Genomic DNA, 19,164 nt, shown 5'->3' with positions numbered 1-19,164 from the left:
ACCTTGGAGTCTCTTGCTTACAACATTTATTTCAAACAGTATGTCATGCCACAACACTAAGCCACACAGAAATTTGGTGTTATGTATGTTTCTGGTGATTCCATTTCCCTCTGCCACTGTTCTCCCGCTAACAGTTCCTGTCATAGCATTATCCTCCATTATGGCATCATTTATCTTCCCAATTTGGTGTTTAATAGGCTTTATCACCTCCACTCGACTTTCCCATTGTGTGGCACTCAGTGGTTTCAGTGTCAGAGAGGATGTTCCCAGATGTTGCTTCAAAATTTGCCATCAATGAGTTGATGCAAAGAAAAATACATAGATGCTTTGAATTACATGAAAAAATTCAGCAGCCTCACTAGAAGCTGATGCTGCATCACTGACCACCAAGTTCAATGAATGAGAACTGCATGGGACAAATAAAGCTCGAGGGTTTAACTCTCGGATCTGTGTCTGCACTCCTCTGTTCTTTCCTCTCACGTTGGCACCATGATCGTAGCCCTGACCTCTCCTGTCAGCTATCGCAATTGCCGTCTCTTCCAGCTTTTTAAGAAGCACATTTGTCATACCAGCTCCTGTAGTATCATCAATGTCAATAAATTCTAGAAAATGCTCTGACAGTCACCATTGCAGGGACAATTTCACAAGTTTCTGTTGTTACAAAACGCACCATTAAAGTAATTTGTTCCGTATGGCTGATGTCAGGTGTGCAGTCCAGAATAACAGAGTAATATCTTGCTGACTTCAGATCTGCCACAATCTTCTGTTTGACTTTTGTTGCCACTAACTGTATGATCTCATTTTGAATTGTTTTTCCAAGGTAGTGGTGTGTGTACATTTCTTGGGTGATGACTCTTCTTAGATGCTCCTGGAGTACAGCATCAAACTCAGCCATCAGCTCCACAATTTTAAGGAAGTTTCCATTGTTTGGCACATACAGCTGATCTGAAGTGCCACATGGTACTAGGTTTTGGGTAGCAAGCATTCTCACAATGGCAACGAGCCTTTTCAGAACATTTTGCCAGTAAAGAGACTCTGATGCAATCTTCTCTTGATGCTGATCATCTATGGTGGCCTTTAACCTTAGTTTCATCTCAAGCTCTTTCCACCTATGGAATGCTTTCTGGTGATTTGCTGCCTTCTCATGGCATGCCAGATTTCTAGCCAGATTTTTCCAGTGCTTTGTTCCTGTAGAGCCCAATGTGGCTGGAACATTAGACTGGAAGAGTTTGTAACAAAAACAGTATGCAGCATTCTGGGTTTTTGAGTACATAAGCCATTGCCTCTCCACTTTGTCACCATTGGGGATTTCATGCCAGCAACGTGTTGGATCATAGAATCATAGTCCTGGCACAGTCAAGGAATTATGATGTGATTGGAATAACAGAGACTTGGTGGGATAACTCACATGACTGGAGCACTGTCATGGATGGATATAAACTGTTCAGGAAGGACAGGCAGGGCAGAAAAGGTGGGGGAGTTGCACTGTATGTAAGGGAGCACTATGACTTCTCAGAGCTCAAGTATGAAACTGCAGAAAAACCTGAGAGTCTCTGGATTAAGTTTAGAAGTGTGAGCAACAAGGGTGATGTCGTGGTGGGAGTCTGCTATAGACCACTGGACCAGGGGGATGAGGTGGACGAGGCTTTCTTCCGGCAACTCACGGAAGTTACTAGATTGCAGGACCTGGTTCTCTTGGGAGACTTCAATCACCCTGATATCTGCTGGGAGAGAAATACAGCGGTGCACAGACAATCCAGGAAGTTTTTGGAAAGTGTAGGGGACAATTTCCTGGTGCAAGTGCTGGAGGAACCAAATAGGGGCAGAGCTCTTCTTGACCTGCTGCTCACAAACCGGGAAGAATTAGTAGGGGAAGCTAAAGTGGATGGGAACCTGGGAGGCAGTGACCATGAGATGGTCGAGTTCAGTATCCTGACACAGGGAAGAAAGGAGAGCAACAGAATACGGACCCTGGACTTCAGAAAAGCAGACTTAGACTCCCTCAGGGAACTGATGGGCAGGATCCCCTGGGAGAATAACATGAGGGGGAAAGAAGTCCAGGAGAGATGGCAGTATTTTAAAGAATCCTTATTGAGGTTACAGGGACAAACCATCCCTATGTGTAGAAAGAATAGTAAATATGGCAGGCAACCAGCTTGGCTTAACAGTGAAATCCTTGCTGATCTTAAACACGAAAAAAGAAGCTTACAAGAAGTGGAAGATTGGACAAATGACCAGGGAAGAGTATAAAAATATTGCTCAGGCATGCAGGAGTCAAATCAGGAAGGCCAAATCACACCTGGAGTTGCAGCTAGCAATAGATGTTAAGAGAAACAAGAAGGGTTTCTTCAGGTATGTTAGCAACAAGAAGGAATCAATTCTGAAGCACTTAGAGGAGAGCAAAGTGATCAGGAACAGTCAGCATGGATTCACCAAGGGCAAGTCATGCCTGACTAATCTAATTGCCTTCTATGACAAGATAACTGGCTCTGTGGATGAGGAGAAAGCAGTGGACACGTTGTTCCTTGACTTTAGCAAAGCTTTTGACACGGTCTCCCACAGTATTCTTGCCAGCAAGTTAAGGAAGTATGGGCTGGATGAATGCACTATAAGGTGGATAGAAAGTTGGCTAGATTGTCAGGCTCAACAGGTAGTGATCAATGGCTCCATGTCTAGTTGGCAGCCGGGATCAAGTGGAGTACCCCAAGGTTCAGTCCTGGGGCCGGTTTTGTTCAATATCTTCATAAACGATCTAGAGGATGGTGTGGATTGCACCCTCAGCAAGTTTGCAGATGACACTAAACTTGGAGGAGAGGTAGATACACTGGAGGGTAGGGATAGGATACAGAGGGCCCTAGACAAATTAGAGAATTGGGCCAAAAGAAATCTGATGAGGTTCAACAAGGGCTAGTGCAGAGTCCTGCACTTAGGATGGAAGAATCCAATGCACCGCTACAGATAAGGGACCGAATGGCTTGGCAGCAGTTCTGCAGAAAAGGACCTAGGGGTTACAGTGGAGGAGAAGCTGGATATGAGTCAACAGTGTGCCCTTGTTGCCAAGAAAGCCAATGGCATTTTGGGATGTATAAGTAGGGGCATTGCCAGCAGATCGAGGGACATGATTGTTCCCCTCTATTCGACATTGGTGAGGCCTCACCGAGGAGTACTGTGTCCAGTTTTGGGCCCCACACTACAAGAAGGATGTGGAAAAATTGGAAAGAGTCAGCGAAGGGCAACAAAAATGATTAGGGGACTGGAACACATGACTTATGAGGAGAGGCTGAGGGAACTGGGATTGTTTAGTCTACGGAAGAGAAGAATGAGGGGGGATTTGATAGCTGCTTTCAACTACCTGAAAGGGGGTTCCAAAGAGGATGGATCTAGACTGTTCTCAGTGGTAGCTGATGACAGACCGAGGAGTAATGGTCTCAAGTTGCAGTGGGGGAGGTTTAGATTGGATATTAGGAAAACTTTTTCACTAGGAGGGTGGTGAAACACTGGAATGCATTACCTAGGGAGGTGGTGGAATCTCCTTCCTTAGAAGCTTTTAAGGTCAGGCTTGACAAAGCCCTGGCTGGGATGATTTAGTTGGGGATTGGCCCTGCTTTGAGCAGGGGGTTGGACTAGATGACCTCCTGAGGTCCCTTCCAACCCTGATATTCTATGATTCTATGATCACTGGAGGTCAGCGTCCATATCCCCATTGTAGAGATGGGGAAACAGTGCAGGTTCAACAGCTGAACACTCCCCATCCATATTACCTTCCTTATGTGATAAGGGATATGATTTTGAAAAGTAATCTGGGAATATTCTACATCAACCAAGAGACTTTGCAAAGAGCCCCCTAATTAATATTACAAGGCTGTTCAATTGTTTTTGAGACAGGCAAGATGGGAAAAGTTGCATTTCTCACTTCAAAAACAATTGTTACAATGGAGTTTGAGCTTAAATGGAGGAAGTTTAAAATGTCAAACTTTCCACATGGCCACATCCCAATGAGGAACCCTGGCTTTGCTAGTTTGGAAGGAAAACACCCCCTAACTACTGAGACCCTGCACCTACTATCACTTATGCACATACATACCTTTACTTTTGTGAGTAATCCCATTGAAGATAACAGGGTGACTCCCATGAATAAAGTTATGCATGTAGTTAACTGTGTGAAGGACCAGGGGCTAAAGTTATGTTTCATTTACTTAAGCTGTAAGCTCTCCAGGGCAGTGATTGTCTTTTTATTACGACTAGGCTTGGAAGGATTCGATTTTTATCAGTATCTAACAATACATGTCAATTTCACTGCACATACATAGAAACCGATGAATAAATATTTCCATCAGTAATAATACAAATGTCTGGCTGGGCACAGTAAAAAAAGTGCTGCTTGAGACCTTACTGAGTTTGATTTAAGGATGTTTACTCTGTATATTTTGACATGTGCTGTTGACAATTTGTGCTTTAATCGCTGTAAAGCTTTCATTTTTTGAGTCTGAACATTGATTGTCGTTAAATAATTATTGGCTGAACCTCTGGTTGTCTGCCCCCATAATTTCCTACAACTGTGAACATTTAAATTGATTAAAAATTGAAAAAAATGATGAAAACATTGATATTATAAATATATTATTATAGTATAAATAAATATATTGAAATTATAAAAAAAATAAAGTTTGCATTCTGCCAAACCCAGTTATGACTATGTTCAGCATCTGGCACAATGAGGTGGAATCTCCAGGTGCTATCTCAATACTAATATTACTTAATAATTACAATAACAATAGTTAAAATTAGTCTGTTGTGCAGCAAGCGGAATATGAAATGACTACAAAAGTCCAAGTTCTTCAAACTCTAAATAGTGAGCGTTCATAGGTCTAGTTCAGTGAATGGAGGTTTTTGGCATCCAGCCTTTAGGGCTGTAGCTGCACATGGCTGTGACCCCATCGGTTGGGACTTTTCAAAACTGTTTTGAGAAAGGGGAGGCAACTGGGGTTGTTCTTAATGCCCAGCCTGGGATTCCGAGAGATCTGGGGTGAATTTTGTTCTCTGCCACTGAGTCCCAGAATGACCCTGGATTGCTCTGTGCCTGTGTCCCAATCTGTAACAGCCGAGATAATTATCTTCCTCCTCTCTCCAGACTCAATTCATTAATGTTTGGTGCTTTGACGCTATGGTGACGGGGCAGAGACAGTGACATGGCCGAAACCCTAGAGAATTTTCTGCTCTGGCCATGGGTGGCAGGGATGGACAGGATGCTGTAACCCTGCATGTCTCTTACTGCCGTGAGCATTGTGTGATCCTGTAAGTCATGGTGTGGTGAGTATACATATGCAAGGCACAGTTAAGGCTCAGATCCTGGAGTCAGGTCTGGGTGTGAGGACACTGCACCAGCATGGATCTCACTGCAGGGCAGGGGCCTCTGATTGCTTGGATTTTCTGTTATTTGCTTAGATGTCACCATTAGCATTTCCCCAGTGCAGGCTAGTTATTGTTTGAGATGCTCTGTCTGCTACTCACCATCTCTGCTGTTTGGTGCAGGTGCTGGGGTCACAGGCCAGGAGTTCTGCAGCTCCCCAGGTGAGTGTGCGAGCACAAGAGACATGGGAAGGAAAAGAATGGCAGAGCAAGGAACAAAATCCCCAGGCCCTTGCAATGGGAGGAGATGGGAGGGGAGAAACCTTCTGTGAAATCCCTGCCTGAAATCCTGTTCATTACACAGTTAATTAAGCAATTAATACTCACAGTGGGCGACCATAAACATTAACGAAAAGGAAATGTTTGGGGCAGAGTCTCAGATGGTGTAAGCGGGTGTAGCTTTGTTGACTCCAATGGAATGGGGGCCAATTTACACCAGCTGGGTATTTTCCCCATTGACGCCACTGAGCTATGGCTGAGTTACACAGCCTGGGGCTCTGGTCCTATTGATCCTAAAGGAGATGTGGCTGATTTATACCGGCTGGGATCAGGCCCCATTGACTCCAGTGGAGTGATGCCACTTTATAGCAGCTGGGGATCTGGCCCAATACTGCAGGGATTCACACCCACCCAAAATAAAACAGACTAAATAAGCAAGTCTGACATGTGTCTTGGTGTATGAATGCAAACAGGGAGTTGTCCCAAATGACATCCGGCTTTGCTGCTTTAAACTCCATTTTTTTGTGAGTTTCCAAGTGAACAAACCCTTCTCCTTTCATCAGTCACTGCATTTCTCATCTCAGTGATCGCTATCGCTCGGCTCCCTGTCATTCCCCTCTCAGGCACACACGTCCATGTCTCTTTGTTGTTCCAGGAGACCTCCCCGCGCCTATGTTGTTCCTGAATATGACGTCAGCTCAGGAGGGGGAGCCAGTGTTAGCCCAATGTGCAGATCTTTCAAACTCCCATGTTACCAAAGTTATTTTCCTCAAAGACGGAGTGCAGCTTTCCAGCCAAAAAGTCAATCCAGGACAAATTAGTTCTACATTGCTCCTTACGACCTCCATGAAGAGTGCAGGGCGCTACTCCTTGGGTATCTACACAAGGATGAGAAAAAACAGGTGTCCAATTCTGCTCTCAGTGCCCCCTTGCAACTGAAGTTCACAGGTGAGCGGCTGTAAGCTACACTATGTGGGCAGGAGGGAAAAGGGCTCAAATGGCAAGTATCAGACATTTAGTAAGTTATTCCATGCTACCCCTCCCCCTCCGGCCACCTCAGGTGTGTTTGTGTCATTTTCTGCCCCAAAGCTGTGCCTTCAGTAGGAAAAGAGCCGTGTTCTCCACTAGAACTAACTAACCCGAGTTAAAACTGTAGTGAAGACAAGACAATTTGGCAATGTCACATGTGTAGGTCGGCCGAGTTATGGCCACAGGAGAACCAGGAGCCAGACGCGTAAAGGTATTCAGGCATAGTAAGATGCAGACCCCCTTTAACTCATTCTTAGCTAAGACACTGTGATATTTCCTATGTTTATTGCCCAGACAGGAAGGCTCCCCCTGATGGCAGCCCTGTCACTGGCCAGCCTGAGAAAACTCCAGCTCTAGAAGGTGAGTGGAATGGGCTGGTTTCCACAGCACTCAGCATCCTGAGAACACGTTTGGTCCAGAGCTCTTCAAAATTTCACCCTCAGTGACCCTGGCACTCAGTCCAGTGGGCTGTGGATCAGAGTCGAATGCCGGGTGTCTCCCATGTTCAGTGCAAGGTCATGTCCCCTTCTAGGACTGTCCCTGAGCAGCCCTGCTCCAACCTTCCCCGCAGGAGGGCGTGTGGGGAGAGTAGCACACACATGAGAGGCCAGAGTGGACCCAGCAGCTCCCCACTCTCAACCTACAGCTGGCAGCATTTCCCAGGGCTAACGTGAGGGGCATAGTGCTCGGGGTAATGTTTTTAGAGGCTTGGTGCTCCTCACTACCACCAGCAATGAGCGGGGGACATGATCCATCATGGTTCTATATCAGATATGGAATGGATAAAGAGCTTGCTTCTTAATGAGGTAAACACCAGGTGTGTTTATCAAAAGATACTTTAATGCTCTGCCCAGTGTGGCTGAGGTTGGCTTAAACAAGGTATTTTACACACAGAGCCACTGAGTGGCTGAACAGTATCATACAGTTTAGCATCCATTACATCTCCCCCTTTAAGTTCTAAATTCCTACTATTTGCAATATTCACATTATCACTCTGTCTTTGAAGTTCAGTACTGATCAGTCCATCAAGTGTCTCTGAATTGTGCTCTTTTTTTTAATTACACGACCCTAACCTGTAACAGCTTAGCCATCTGCCTGTCCATTAGTTACAACAACTGGCTTTGGTCGGTCTGGAATCCTTGAGTCTTCTTGTTCTGCATCCGCTATCATAAAATCAAAGGACTGAGGCCAAGTCCAATCCCCTGCACTCATGGCAGAACCAAACACCATCTAGACCAGGGATGGCCAGCCTGAGCCTGAGAAGGAGCCAGAATTTACCAATGTACATAGCCAAAGAGCCACAGTAATATGTCAGCAGCCCCACATCAGCTCCCCCTCCTGCTCCCAGTGCTTCCCGCCCACCGGAAGCTCCACCAATCAGCACATCCCCCTCCTTCCCCACAGCTCCTGCCTGCTGCAATCAGCTGTTTCCCTTGGCAGGAGGTTCTGGAGAGAGGGGGAGGAGTGAGAGTATGGCAGGCTTGGGGGAAGGGGCAGTGGCCTGGGGGAAGGGGTGGAGTGGTGGCAGGGCCTGGGGCAGAGCAGGGGGTTGAGCAGTGAGCATCCCTGGCACATTGGAAAGTTAGTGTCTGTAGCTCCAGCCCTGGAGTTGGTGCCTATGCAAGGAGCCGCATATTAACTTCTGAAGACCTGCATTTGGCTCCGGAGCCACAGGTTGACCACCCCTAATCTAGACCATCCCTGACAGGTGTTTGTCTAACCTGCTGTCATAAATATAAAGGGTAGGGTACCCACCCTTCTGTATACAGTGCTATAAAATCCATCCTGGCCAGAGGCAAAACCCTTTCACCTGTAAAGGGTTAAGAAGCTAAGATAACCTTGCTAGCACCTGACCAAAATGACCAATGAGGAGACAAGATACTTTCAAAGCTGGAGTGGGGGAAACAAAGGGTCTGTCTGTCTGTGTGATGCTTTTGCCAGGAACAGATCAGGAATGCAGCAGGAATACAGAACTCCTGTAAAAAGTTAGTAAGTAATCTAGCTAGAAATGTGTTAGATTTCCTTTTGTTAAATGGCTGGTAAAATACGCTGTGCTGAATGGAATGTATCTTCCTGTTTTTGTGTCTTTTTGTAACTTAAGGTTTTGCCTAGAGGGATTCTCTATGTTTTGAATCTGATTACCCTGTGAGGTATTTACTATCCTGATTTTACAGAGGTGATTCTTTTACCTTTTCTTTAATTAAAATTCTTCTTTTCAGAATCTGATTGTTTTTTCATTGTTCTTAAGATCCAAGGGTTTGGGTCTGTGTTCACCTGTACAAATTGGTGAGGATTTTTATCAAGCCTTCCCCAGGAAAGGGGGTGTAGGGCTTGGGGGGATATTTTGGGGGAAGATGTCTCCAAGTGGGCTCTTTCCCTGTTCTTTGTTTAAACGCTTGGTGGTGGCAGCATAGGGTTCAAGGACAAGGCAAAGTTTGTACCTTGGGGAAGTTTTTAACCTAAGCTGGTAAGAAGAAGCTTAGGGGGTTTTTCATGCAGGTCCTCACATCTGTACCCTAGAGTTCAGAGTGGGGAAGGAACCTTGACACCTGCTCCCTAGGCAATTTATTGCAGTGCTTAACCACCCTGATAGGAAGTTTTTCCTAATGTCCAACGTAAAAATCCCATGCTGCAATTTAAACCCATTGCTTCTTATTTTATCCTCAGAGGTTAAGGAGAATAATTTTCTCCCTCCTCCTTGTAACAACCTTTTAGGTACTTGACAACTGTTATCATGTCCCCGCTCAGTCGTCTGTTCTCCACACTAAACAAACCCAGTTCTTTCAATCTTCCCTTATCAATAGAGTTTGCTCTGTTGATTGTTCTTTCTCAGGAACAAACTGTAGATGTTGACAGTTTCTGTTGAACTCCCTACTGTCGGCCTCGATCACATCTGAGCTGGGTGCAGAATTCTTTTTCTTTACGACAGTTGGAGTTGTCCAGCCTTTTTCTCCATCCAGTTTCACACAAACACAGCCACCAGGTTCTAGAGTTGACAGTTCTCTGAGGACAGGTGTTGTAAAAAGGCCTATAAGCTCTTTTTGCCTTTTTATCTGATCTGGCCTACTCGCTTCATGTCTGGTCACTTTGGAGATAGTTTCTTTTTCATAGTTGGAACAGTAACTCTGAGTTGTCTTCCCATCAGGAGTTGTGCTGGACTATATCCAGTAGCTGCTATTGGTGTTGATATGTAACTCAGAAAGGCAAAGAATGGATCTTCCTGCTGTAGGATTTTCTTGACTGTCTGTACAGCTCTCTCAGCCTCTCCATCCATAGAGGCTGAGAGAGCTGTACAGACAGTCAAGAAAATCTTACAGCAGGAAAAATCCTACAGGCTGCTAGTAATATGATCAAAATCATATTTTGTTTGGAATTATTTGACTTCTGCTGCAGTGAATTGTGTTCCGTTGTCCATCAGTAATGGAGTAATGAAATGAGCAAAAGTGCACTTCAGTTTCTGATAACATTGCAACATGTTTTGTCTTTGAAGTACATTATTGATTGTACTTTTTCAGGGCTAGGACGATTCCATCTTTGTTTATTGTCTGTCCCAAAAACATGATTTGGGGTGGGTGGAAAATGAATTTTTTCTTGTTTAGCTTCAGTCCAGACTGACTGATTAGGCTTAGGACTTCACCAAAGGTTCTGTTGTGTTCTTCTACAGAAGAGCCATATATCAGAACATTGTCCATGAAAACTAAAATGCTATTTGTGTTCATGAATAATTCTGCCATCTTTCTTTGGAAAATTTCAGGTGAACAGGTAACCCCACAAGGTAATCTTCCAAAGCAAAATCTCCCAAAGGATGTGATAAAATGTAGTCAGTTTAGCACTTTCTTTGTCTTTTGTCTTAGTAAGTTGTTCCTGTGGTGAACTGGCCCATGCAATTTAGAATACCTCCAGAGCTAGTCAGAGCTCTGTCGGGTGAGTTCAGCTCTGGGAAGGGTTAAAGGTGATTGCGAGTTCCTTCTGAGATGACTGAGGTATCTGCTTATGAGTCAATTTAAAGTTAAGAGTCTTGTCATGAATATTCAGATTCACTCTCCAGGCAGATTGTGTGTCATGACAAAGCATAGATCCCAGAACTAATGGCTCTTGATAGTCTATAATATGAGTCACCTCTCTGACTGCTTTGGTGCAAACAGCTGCAAAATGTCCATATTTCATACATGTATTACACCATGTGCCTCTGGATAGAGATGCATTATCTCTTGGGATACAACTTTTCCACATTTTGTGCGTGTAGGCTAGAATTTGTCCCGTTTAGCCTGGGATTTCTCTCTCCTTGCCTCAGGGGACTTATGGCAATGACTTTTAGTGCTCATGTTGCATCTGTTAACAGACTCTGAGCTAGTGATTTTTTTTCAAGTGTAACAATTTGCTCTTGCTTTTGCCGTCTCACCAGCTCAGACTGCTTTGCTTTCTGTATATCTATGTGTAGGGTTAAATCTCTCTTCGGCTGTAGCTCTTGTTCAAGGTTATTATCTGACAGTCTGTGATATTTGCATGTTTTCCATTCCCAAAGTCACAGTTTTCAGCTAATTTATTCAGAGCTCTTATCAGTCAACATTCCCCCCTGCTTCTTGAATTCTCTGGTGGAAATGTACTCTTTCATAAACCACATTTCTCGGAGGTATCAAGCATAGCCAAAATCCTTTCACAGTCACCTTTGTGACGGTCTTCAGTAAAGTCAAAGGATTTAAAGATGTGCTCTGCTGGCTTCCCCAGAGCAGACATTACAGAAGATACCCAGATATCTCCAGTTCCTTTTTGGAACCAGTTTGCAATTCAATATCTTGTAAAATATTGGCCAGTCTGTCCATTGTGAAGGTTTGTCACAGGTGTAGTTCTTAGGGTCATTGAAGAGTAATGTTGATGAGATCCTGCAACCTATGTTGCTTTGTTCCTTCTGCCTGCAACCTTTGTTGCTGTTTTCCTTCTGTTTCTGTTCTCCTCTGGCTCTAGTTTACTTTTGACACCATGTCATATTTTGATACCAGATACAAACTGGCTACAGAGCTTCCTTTCATAGATATTAAGGACAGAAGGGACCATTTTGATCATCTAGTCTGACATCCTGCACAACGCAGGCCACAGAATCTCACCCACCCACTCCTGCGAAAAACCTCTCACCTATGTCTGAGCTACTGAAGTTCTCAAATCATGGTTTAAAGACTTCAAGGAGCAGAGAATCCTCCAGCAAGTGTCCTGTGCCCCATGCTACAGATGAAGGCGAAAAACCTCCAGGGCCTCTGCCAATCTGCCCTGGAGGAAAATTCCTTCCCGACTCCAAATATGGTGATCAGCTAAACCCTGAGTATATGGGCAAGATTCACCAGCCAGATACCCAGGAAAGAATTTTCTGTAGTAACTCAGATCCCACCCCATCTAACATCCCATTACAGGCCATTGGGCCTATTTACCATGAATAGTTAAAGATCAATTAATTGCCAAAATCATGTTATCCCATCATACCATCTCCTCCATAAACTTATTGAGTCTAATCTTAAAGCCAGATAGGTTTTTTGCCCCCACTGCTTCCCTTGGAAGGCTATTCCAAAACTTCACTCCTCTGATGGTTAGAAACCTTCATCTAATTTCAAGTCTAAACTTCCCAATGACCAGTTCATATCCATTTGTTCTTGTGTCCACATTGGTACTGAGCTTAAATAATTCCTCTCCCTCTCCAGTATTTACCCCTCTGATATATTTATAGAGAGCAATCATATCTCCCCTCAACCTTCTTTTAGTTAGGCTAAACAAGCCAAGCTCCTTGAGTCTCCTTTCATAAGAAAAGGTTTTCCATTCCTCGGATCATCCTAGTAGCCTCTCTCTGTACCTTTTCCAGTTTGAATTCATCCTTCTTAAACATGGGAGACCAGAACTGCACACAGTATTCCAGGTGAGGTCTCACCAGTGCCTTGTATAATGGTACTAAAACCTCCTTATCTCTACTGGAAATACCTCTCCTGATGCATCCCAAGACCGCATTAGCTTTTTTTCATGGCCATATCTCATTGGCGGCTCATAGTCATCCTATGATCAACCAATACTCCAAGGTCCTTCTCCTCCAACGTTACTTCTAATTGATGCGTCTCTGGCTTATAACTAAAATTCTTGTTATTAATCCCTAAATGCATAACCTTACACTACTCACTATTAAATTTCATCCTAATAGTATTACTCCAGTTTACTAGGTCATCCAAATCTTCCTGTTTGATATCCTGTTCTCCCTCTAAATTGGCAATACCTCCCAGCTTTGTATCATCCGCAAACTTTATTAGCACACTCCCACTTTTTGTGCCGAGGTCAGTAATAAAAAGATTAAATAAGATTGGTCCCAAAACTGATCCCTGAGGAACTCCACTGGTAACCTCCCTCCAGCCTGACAGTTCACCCTTCAGCAGGAGCCGCTGTAGTCTCCCTGTTAACCAATTCCTTATCCACCTTTCAATTTTCATATTGATCCCCATCTTTTCCAATTTAACTAATAATTCCCCATGTGGCACCGTATCAAACGCCTTACTGAAATCTAGGTAAATTAGATCCACTGTGTTTCCTTTGTCTAAAAAATCTGTTACCTTCTCAAAGAAGGAGATCAGGTTGGTTTGGCATGATCTACCTTTTGTAAAACCATGTTGTATTTTGTCCCATTTACCATTAACCTCAACTACTTTCTCCTTCAAAAATTTTCCCAAGACCTTGCATACTACAGATGTCAAACTAACAGGCCTGTAGTTACCCGGATCACTTTTTTTTCCCTTTCTTAAAAATAGGAACTATGTTAGCAATTCTCCAGTCATATGGTACAACCCCTGAGTTTACAGATTCATTAAAAATTCTTGCTAATGGGCTTGCAATTTCATGTGCCAATTCCTTTAATATTCTTGGATGAAGATTATCTGGGCCCCCTGATTTAGTCCCATTAAGCTGTTTGAGTTTCGCTTCTACCTCAGATATGGTAATATCTACCTCCATATCCTCATTCCCATTTGTCATGCTACCATTATCCCTAAGATCCTGCCATGCCTAGATTATCCTTGACCTCCACTCCATCCTCAGTGCTTAGCGGTCCCACTTCTTCTTTCTTTGTTTTCTTCTCATTTATATGGCTACAGAACCTTTTACTATTGGTTTTAATTCCCTTTGCAAGGTCCAACTCTACTTGACTTTTAGCCTGTCTCACTTTATCCCTACATGTTCTGACCTCAATAAGGTAGCTTTCCTTGCTGATCCCTCCCATCTTCCACTCCCTGTGTGCTATAGTCCAACCCCCTGCTCAAAGCAGGACCAATCCCCAATCAAATCATCCCAGCCAGGGCTTTGTCAAGCCTGACCTTAAAAACTTCTAAGGAAGGAGATTCCACCACTTCCCTAGGTAACGCATTCCAGTGTTTCACCACCCTCCTAGTGAAAAAGTTTTTCCTAATATCCAAACTAAACCTCCAGCCACTGCTCCTAGACATGCATCATACCATGAATTGCAGAACATATTCATCCTCCAATCAGTGGTTAGAAATTTATTGATGATGAGAAAAAAAGTTTATACTGCAGGCTGATATTACAGTGTCCTGGGCCTGTGAATTAATTAACAGACTATACTCATTTTCTCAATGCTTTGCCTTGAAAATCCACATATACCAGATGAATGGGTAGATCAAAGGAGTAAGTTAATGTGTTTGAACTTCATACCAATAAGCTTCCCTGCTGCACTTTTGTCTGTGTTCTTATATGGATTTTGCTCCCTGTAGAAAATGAGAGAAAGGCTATATGAGTTGTCATAAATATAAAGGGAAGGGTAAACCCCTTTAAAATCCCTCCTGGCCAGAGGAAAAATCCTCTCACCTGTAAAGGGTTAAGAAGCTAAAGGTAACCTCGCTGGCACCTGACCAAAAGGACCAATGAGGAGACAAGATACTTTCAAAAGCTGGGAGGAGGGAGAGAAACAAAGGGCCTGTGTCTGTCTGTATGCTGCTTGTGCTGGGGCCAGAACAGGTATGGAGTCTTAGAACTTTTAGTAAGTAATCTAGCTAGGTATGTGTTAGATTATGATTTCTTTAAATGGCTGAGAAAAGAACTGTGCTGAATAGAATGAATATTCCTGTCTGTGTGTCTTTTTTGTAACTTAAGGTTTTGCCTACAGGGATTCTCTATGTTTTGAATCTAATTCCCCTGTAAGGTATCTACCATCCTGATTTTACAGAGGTGATTCCTTTACTTCTATTAAAAGTCTTCTTGTAAGAAAACTGAATGCTTTTCATTGTTCTAAGATCCAAGGGTTTGGGTCTGTAGTCACCTATGCAAATTGGTGAGGATTTTTATCAAATCTTCCCCAGGAAGTGGGGTGCAAGGGTTGGGAGGATTTTGGCGGGAAGGACGTGTCCAAACTACGTTTCTCAGTAAACCCAGTTAAAGTTTGGTGGTGGCAGTGGAAATTCTAAGGGCAAAGGGTAAAATTAATTTGTACCTTGGGGAAGTTTTAACCTAAGCTGGTGAAAGTAAGCTTAGGAGGTTTTCATGCAGGTCCCCACATCTGTACCCTAGAGTTCAGAGTGGGGGAGGAACCTTGACATGAATGAATGTGAAAAGTCACTTGTATTTATTGAGTTGAAACAAGAGAGGCCTGAGGTAAAGTCCCAGCTACCAATGTGATGCTTTGGCTTAGCAAATGTGATTCTCTCTCCCTCTACTGGCTGCTCCCAGCAGCTAGCTATTTAAGATAATGGTTTTTCCTTTAGCTCAACTGGACAGAATTATTCCACTGGCATTGCAGGGTGCAAACCTCACTGGTGACCATAGTATGTCCATGTGTCTACAGTAGGTTACACAAATGCCTCTGATCTTTGGTGGAGGATGGACCTGGAATCCAAACCCAGGGCTGGACCTCAGTTTCACAAATGGCTCATATATTTTTTAATAGATCTAAGCAAAGCCCTGGATTCAAACACATCCAGAACTTGGGGTGATCCAGATCTGAATTTTGAGGGCTGTACCTGTTTTGCTTTTAAAATCTTCAAAAGTGGATTTAAGAACATGCCAAAAAAAATTGACTGGGCCAAGTTTGTGGCCACATATGGTAATTCTAACCCAGTTGTCCCTTTTAGCAGCTGGATCACGACAAGTTGTGAGGCCTTATTCTCCCCCAATTACCAGTGGGACTGAAAAGGAACTGCCTTGCACAGCCAGTTTTGGGGCTTATTTACCTCCTAGAAACCCTGGAAATTTTAGAGCCAGCTTCCCAAACAGGTAATAACACCTAGTACTTATAAAGTGCTTTTCTTCAGTAGATCTCAAAGTGCTTTACAAAGAAAGACAGCATCTTTAGCCCCATTGTATAGATAGGGAAACTGAGGCACAGAGAGGGCAAATAACTCACCCATGGTCACCCAGAAGCAGAACCAGGAACAGATCCTACAGCGTCTAAGTCCCAGGCTAGTGTGCTATCCACTAGGCAACACTGCCTCTCACTAGCACAGAGCTACATGAGTAAAGACCACTATATCTGAGGGTGCTCTAGCTGGGAAAGGACCTTCACAGAGGGATTCATTTGTCATGGCCACCAGATTTCTAGTGGGGTTAATCCCTGACTTGAGTCATAATCTATCTGCTTTATTTTTCGGTTGTAATCAGTGTTTGCATGAAACAGCACCTTCAACTTTAGGGCAGGGTAATTCTAAATCAAATGCTATATTCCTGCAGCTACTATGGGATGTGTTAAGAGATAGTATCCTCTTACCTTTGGTTTTTACATTGACATGCAGCTGAAAAGACAGAAAATGTTAGTGAAATGGCTGAAATGATTCGCTACAACATTAGTAAAGAAAAAGGGGAACATAAAGCAAACTAGGTATGAGGTAAAGAGGCAGGGTCTAGAGTTCTGACCTCATTTAGATTTAGGCTAGGACCATGTGTGCAAGTTTCAGGCCATACCAGATATTGATGTGAGTTTCACCAGCTGTTCTCATAAGAATTTGGTCCAAAATGTCACAAATTTCACAAGAGCAATTGGGCTTGTGAAATTTCTGATCTCTCAGGCCAAATCAGAGGCAGATCCCCTGTCAAGATTCCTCCCCCACTCTGAACTCTAGGGTACAGATGTGGGGACCTGCATGAAAACCTCCTAAGCTTACTTTTACCAGTTTAGGTTAAAACTTCCCCAAGGTACAAATTAATTTTATCCTTTGTCCTTGGAATATCCACTGCCACCACCAAACTCTAACTGGGTTTACTGGGAAACGTAGTTTGGACACGTCTTTCCCCCCAAAATCCTCCCAACCCTTGCACCCCACTTCCTGGGGAAGGTTTGGTAAAAATCCTCACCAATTTGCATAGGTGACTACAGACCCAAACCCTTGGATCTGAGAACAATGAAAAAGCATTCAGTTTTCTTACAAGAAGACTTTTTCAGTAGAAATAGAAGTAAAGAAATCACCTCTGTAAAATCAGGATGGTAGATACCTTACAGGGTAATTAGATTCAAAACATAGAGAATCCCTCTAGGCAAAACCTTAAGTTACAAAAAAGACACACAGACAGAAATAGTTATTCTATTCAGCACAATTCTTTTCTCAGCCATTTAAAGAAATCATAATCTAACACATACCTAGCTAGATTACTTACTAAAGTTCTAAGACTCCATTCCTGTTCTATCCCCAGCAAAAGCAGCATATAGACAGACACAGACCCTTTGTTTCTCTCCCTCCTCCCAGCTTTTGAAAGTATCTTGTTTCCTCATTGGTCATTTTGGTCAGGTGCCAGCGAGGTTACCTTTAGCTTCTTATCCCTTTACAGGTGAGAGGATTTTTCCTCTGGCCAGGGGGGATTTTAAAGGGGTTTACTCTTCCCTTTATATTTATGACATCCCCCTTCTGGGTTAGGTTCTTTCCACAAATCAAAGCTGTAGGGACAGATTCCAAACTGGCAATTTGTGATCAAGTTACTTCACCTCAAAGCTACAGTTTATGCTGATTGCAGTTGGCCAGAATGCAACCCCTTCCTGGCATTCATCTTGATTCATAAATTATAAACAAAATCTAGCACAAGCCTCCTCCCTGAGCTTTTTTGCTCCCAGGCCTCCTCCACAAGGACCACTCAGTTCACGCCCTAGGTCATCTCTTTCTAGAGCCAGTCCCACTTCTGTTCCATCTAGATGGGGTAAAAAGCCCAGTGCAACAGTGAATCAGAAAGATGCATTAATGTTTTCTAGCGGAATCTTCACCTGCTAACAGGTGGAATTTTCAGGCCAATGCTGCCAGAATGTTACAGGATTCAAATCCTAAACTGCTGAATTTGGGCTTTATTCACATGTGAAGTTCTGACATTGGCCCTTCTCGGAAAGAAATGTACTGCAAACATCTAACAGTGATTCTATCCTGGCTCCCTGAGCCTGTTTGAGAACATTATGGAACCTGGGGATTTCTTCTGAAGTTTGTCCTATCTATCTTCTAACAGGTGTAGGTGTTTACATACCTTTTGTTATTACTAGATACAGAACCAAGCACAGACCCAGGGTGGTAGGAATTGCAATTCCAAGTATCATTTGCAGTCCTAGAAGACCAAAGAAACATGAATATTTACAGAAAACAATAACTTTAGGCTAGAAATAAAGGGAAAGGGAAACTAGAATACTTTGAAGATGGCTGGTCCCTCAACAGCCAGACCAAAAATAAGTATCTAATATTATAAAGATGTCTGTCACAGGCCATTAACTGAATGATAGAATGAATTTTTAGAGCTGCTCAGACACCAGAATTAATGTTCTGTGGGAAAGTCTAACATTTCAAAATTTGTTTTAATTCCAAATTGGAATAAAAAGCCTCAAATTTTAAATTTCCTGCAAAAGAAAATTGCTAAAAAAATTGACCCTAAACTAGAGAAATATTTTGTTTTGATAATGTTAAATAATTTTGTTTTTGTTAAGGTAAAAGATAGGTTGAATCATCGTAATATATTCAATATAATATTAAATACAAGTCATATAAATAAAATGTTATAATCAATATTTATTTATATGATAATGTGTGTAACGTTATATAATGTGAAAGTCAAAATGATTCATCTGGACATTTTCCCTTCAAAATGTCATCAGAACTGATACTTTCCCATGAAACATTCTGATTTTGACAAATCTGAATTTTTCAATGAAAAACTGTTCTGTATTTTTGTTTTGTTTTGTTTCAACCAGCTCTATTTATTTTCATGTTCCCATTTGCAAATATCCTGAAATATGGGACCTCACTACGTGCTGCTGGGTACAGAAAACAAAAAACAAAACCCAAATTAAACTTTGACCTTTCCATCAGTAGTACCAGGAGGCCAGTGATTTATTGTTGGTTTCAACCCAGTCTGCAAAGAGCAAGGAGATAACCCGAGCTACAGCTGCTACTATATCTGTCCCTGGTTCTGATGGGCACTTAGTACAGGTGGACGTTTACATTGTAAACTGGCAAAGTCAGGTGGGAGGCCTAAGGAGAGTTCAGAAGCTGATGACTGGAGTGTGCGTGCCTT

General features: G+C 43.0%; 1 protein-coding gene across 4 annotated transcripts in view; it reads right to left on the bottom strand.

Moving 5' to 3' along the window:
* Positions 1-4,681: 4,681 nt before the first annotated feature.
* LOC311511651 (uncharacterized protein) overlaps positions 4,682-19,164 on the bottom strand; it is a 43,810-nt gene continuing 29,327 nt past the window's right edge. For 3 of the 4 annotated variants that reach the window (XM_084612417.1, XM_084612416.1, XM_084612418.1), the window contains 3 exons: positions 18,127-18,204; positions 14,350-14,402; positions 4,682-6,506 (listed from right to left, as the gene is read on the bottom strand). In XM_084612417.1, coding sequence (XP_084468543.1) covers positions 6,367-6,506; positions 14,350-14,402; positions 18,127-18,204 — 271 coding nt within the window. In that variant the 3' untranslated portion in view covers positions 4,682-6,366. Of the gene's footprint in view, positions 6,507-14,349; positions 14,403-18,126; positions 18,205-19,164 lie in introns of those variants that run through there. The other variant, XR_014709310.1, reaches the window with a different exon arrangement.

The sequence above is a fragment of the Lepidochelys olivacea genome (assembly GCF_965140295.1).
Source record: "Lepidochelys olivacea isolate rLepOli2 genome assembly, chromosome: 23".
In the NCBI taxonomy this organism is placed as follows: Eukaryota; Metazoa; Chordata; order Testudines; family Cheloniidae; genus Lepidochelys; species Lepidochelys olivacea.
The sequence above is the reverse complement of the archived record's forward strand: the minus strand, read 5'-3'. Positions and strand labels throughout refer to the sequence as shown.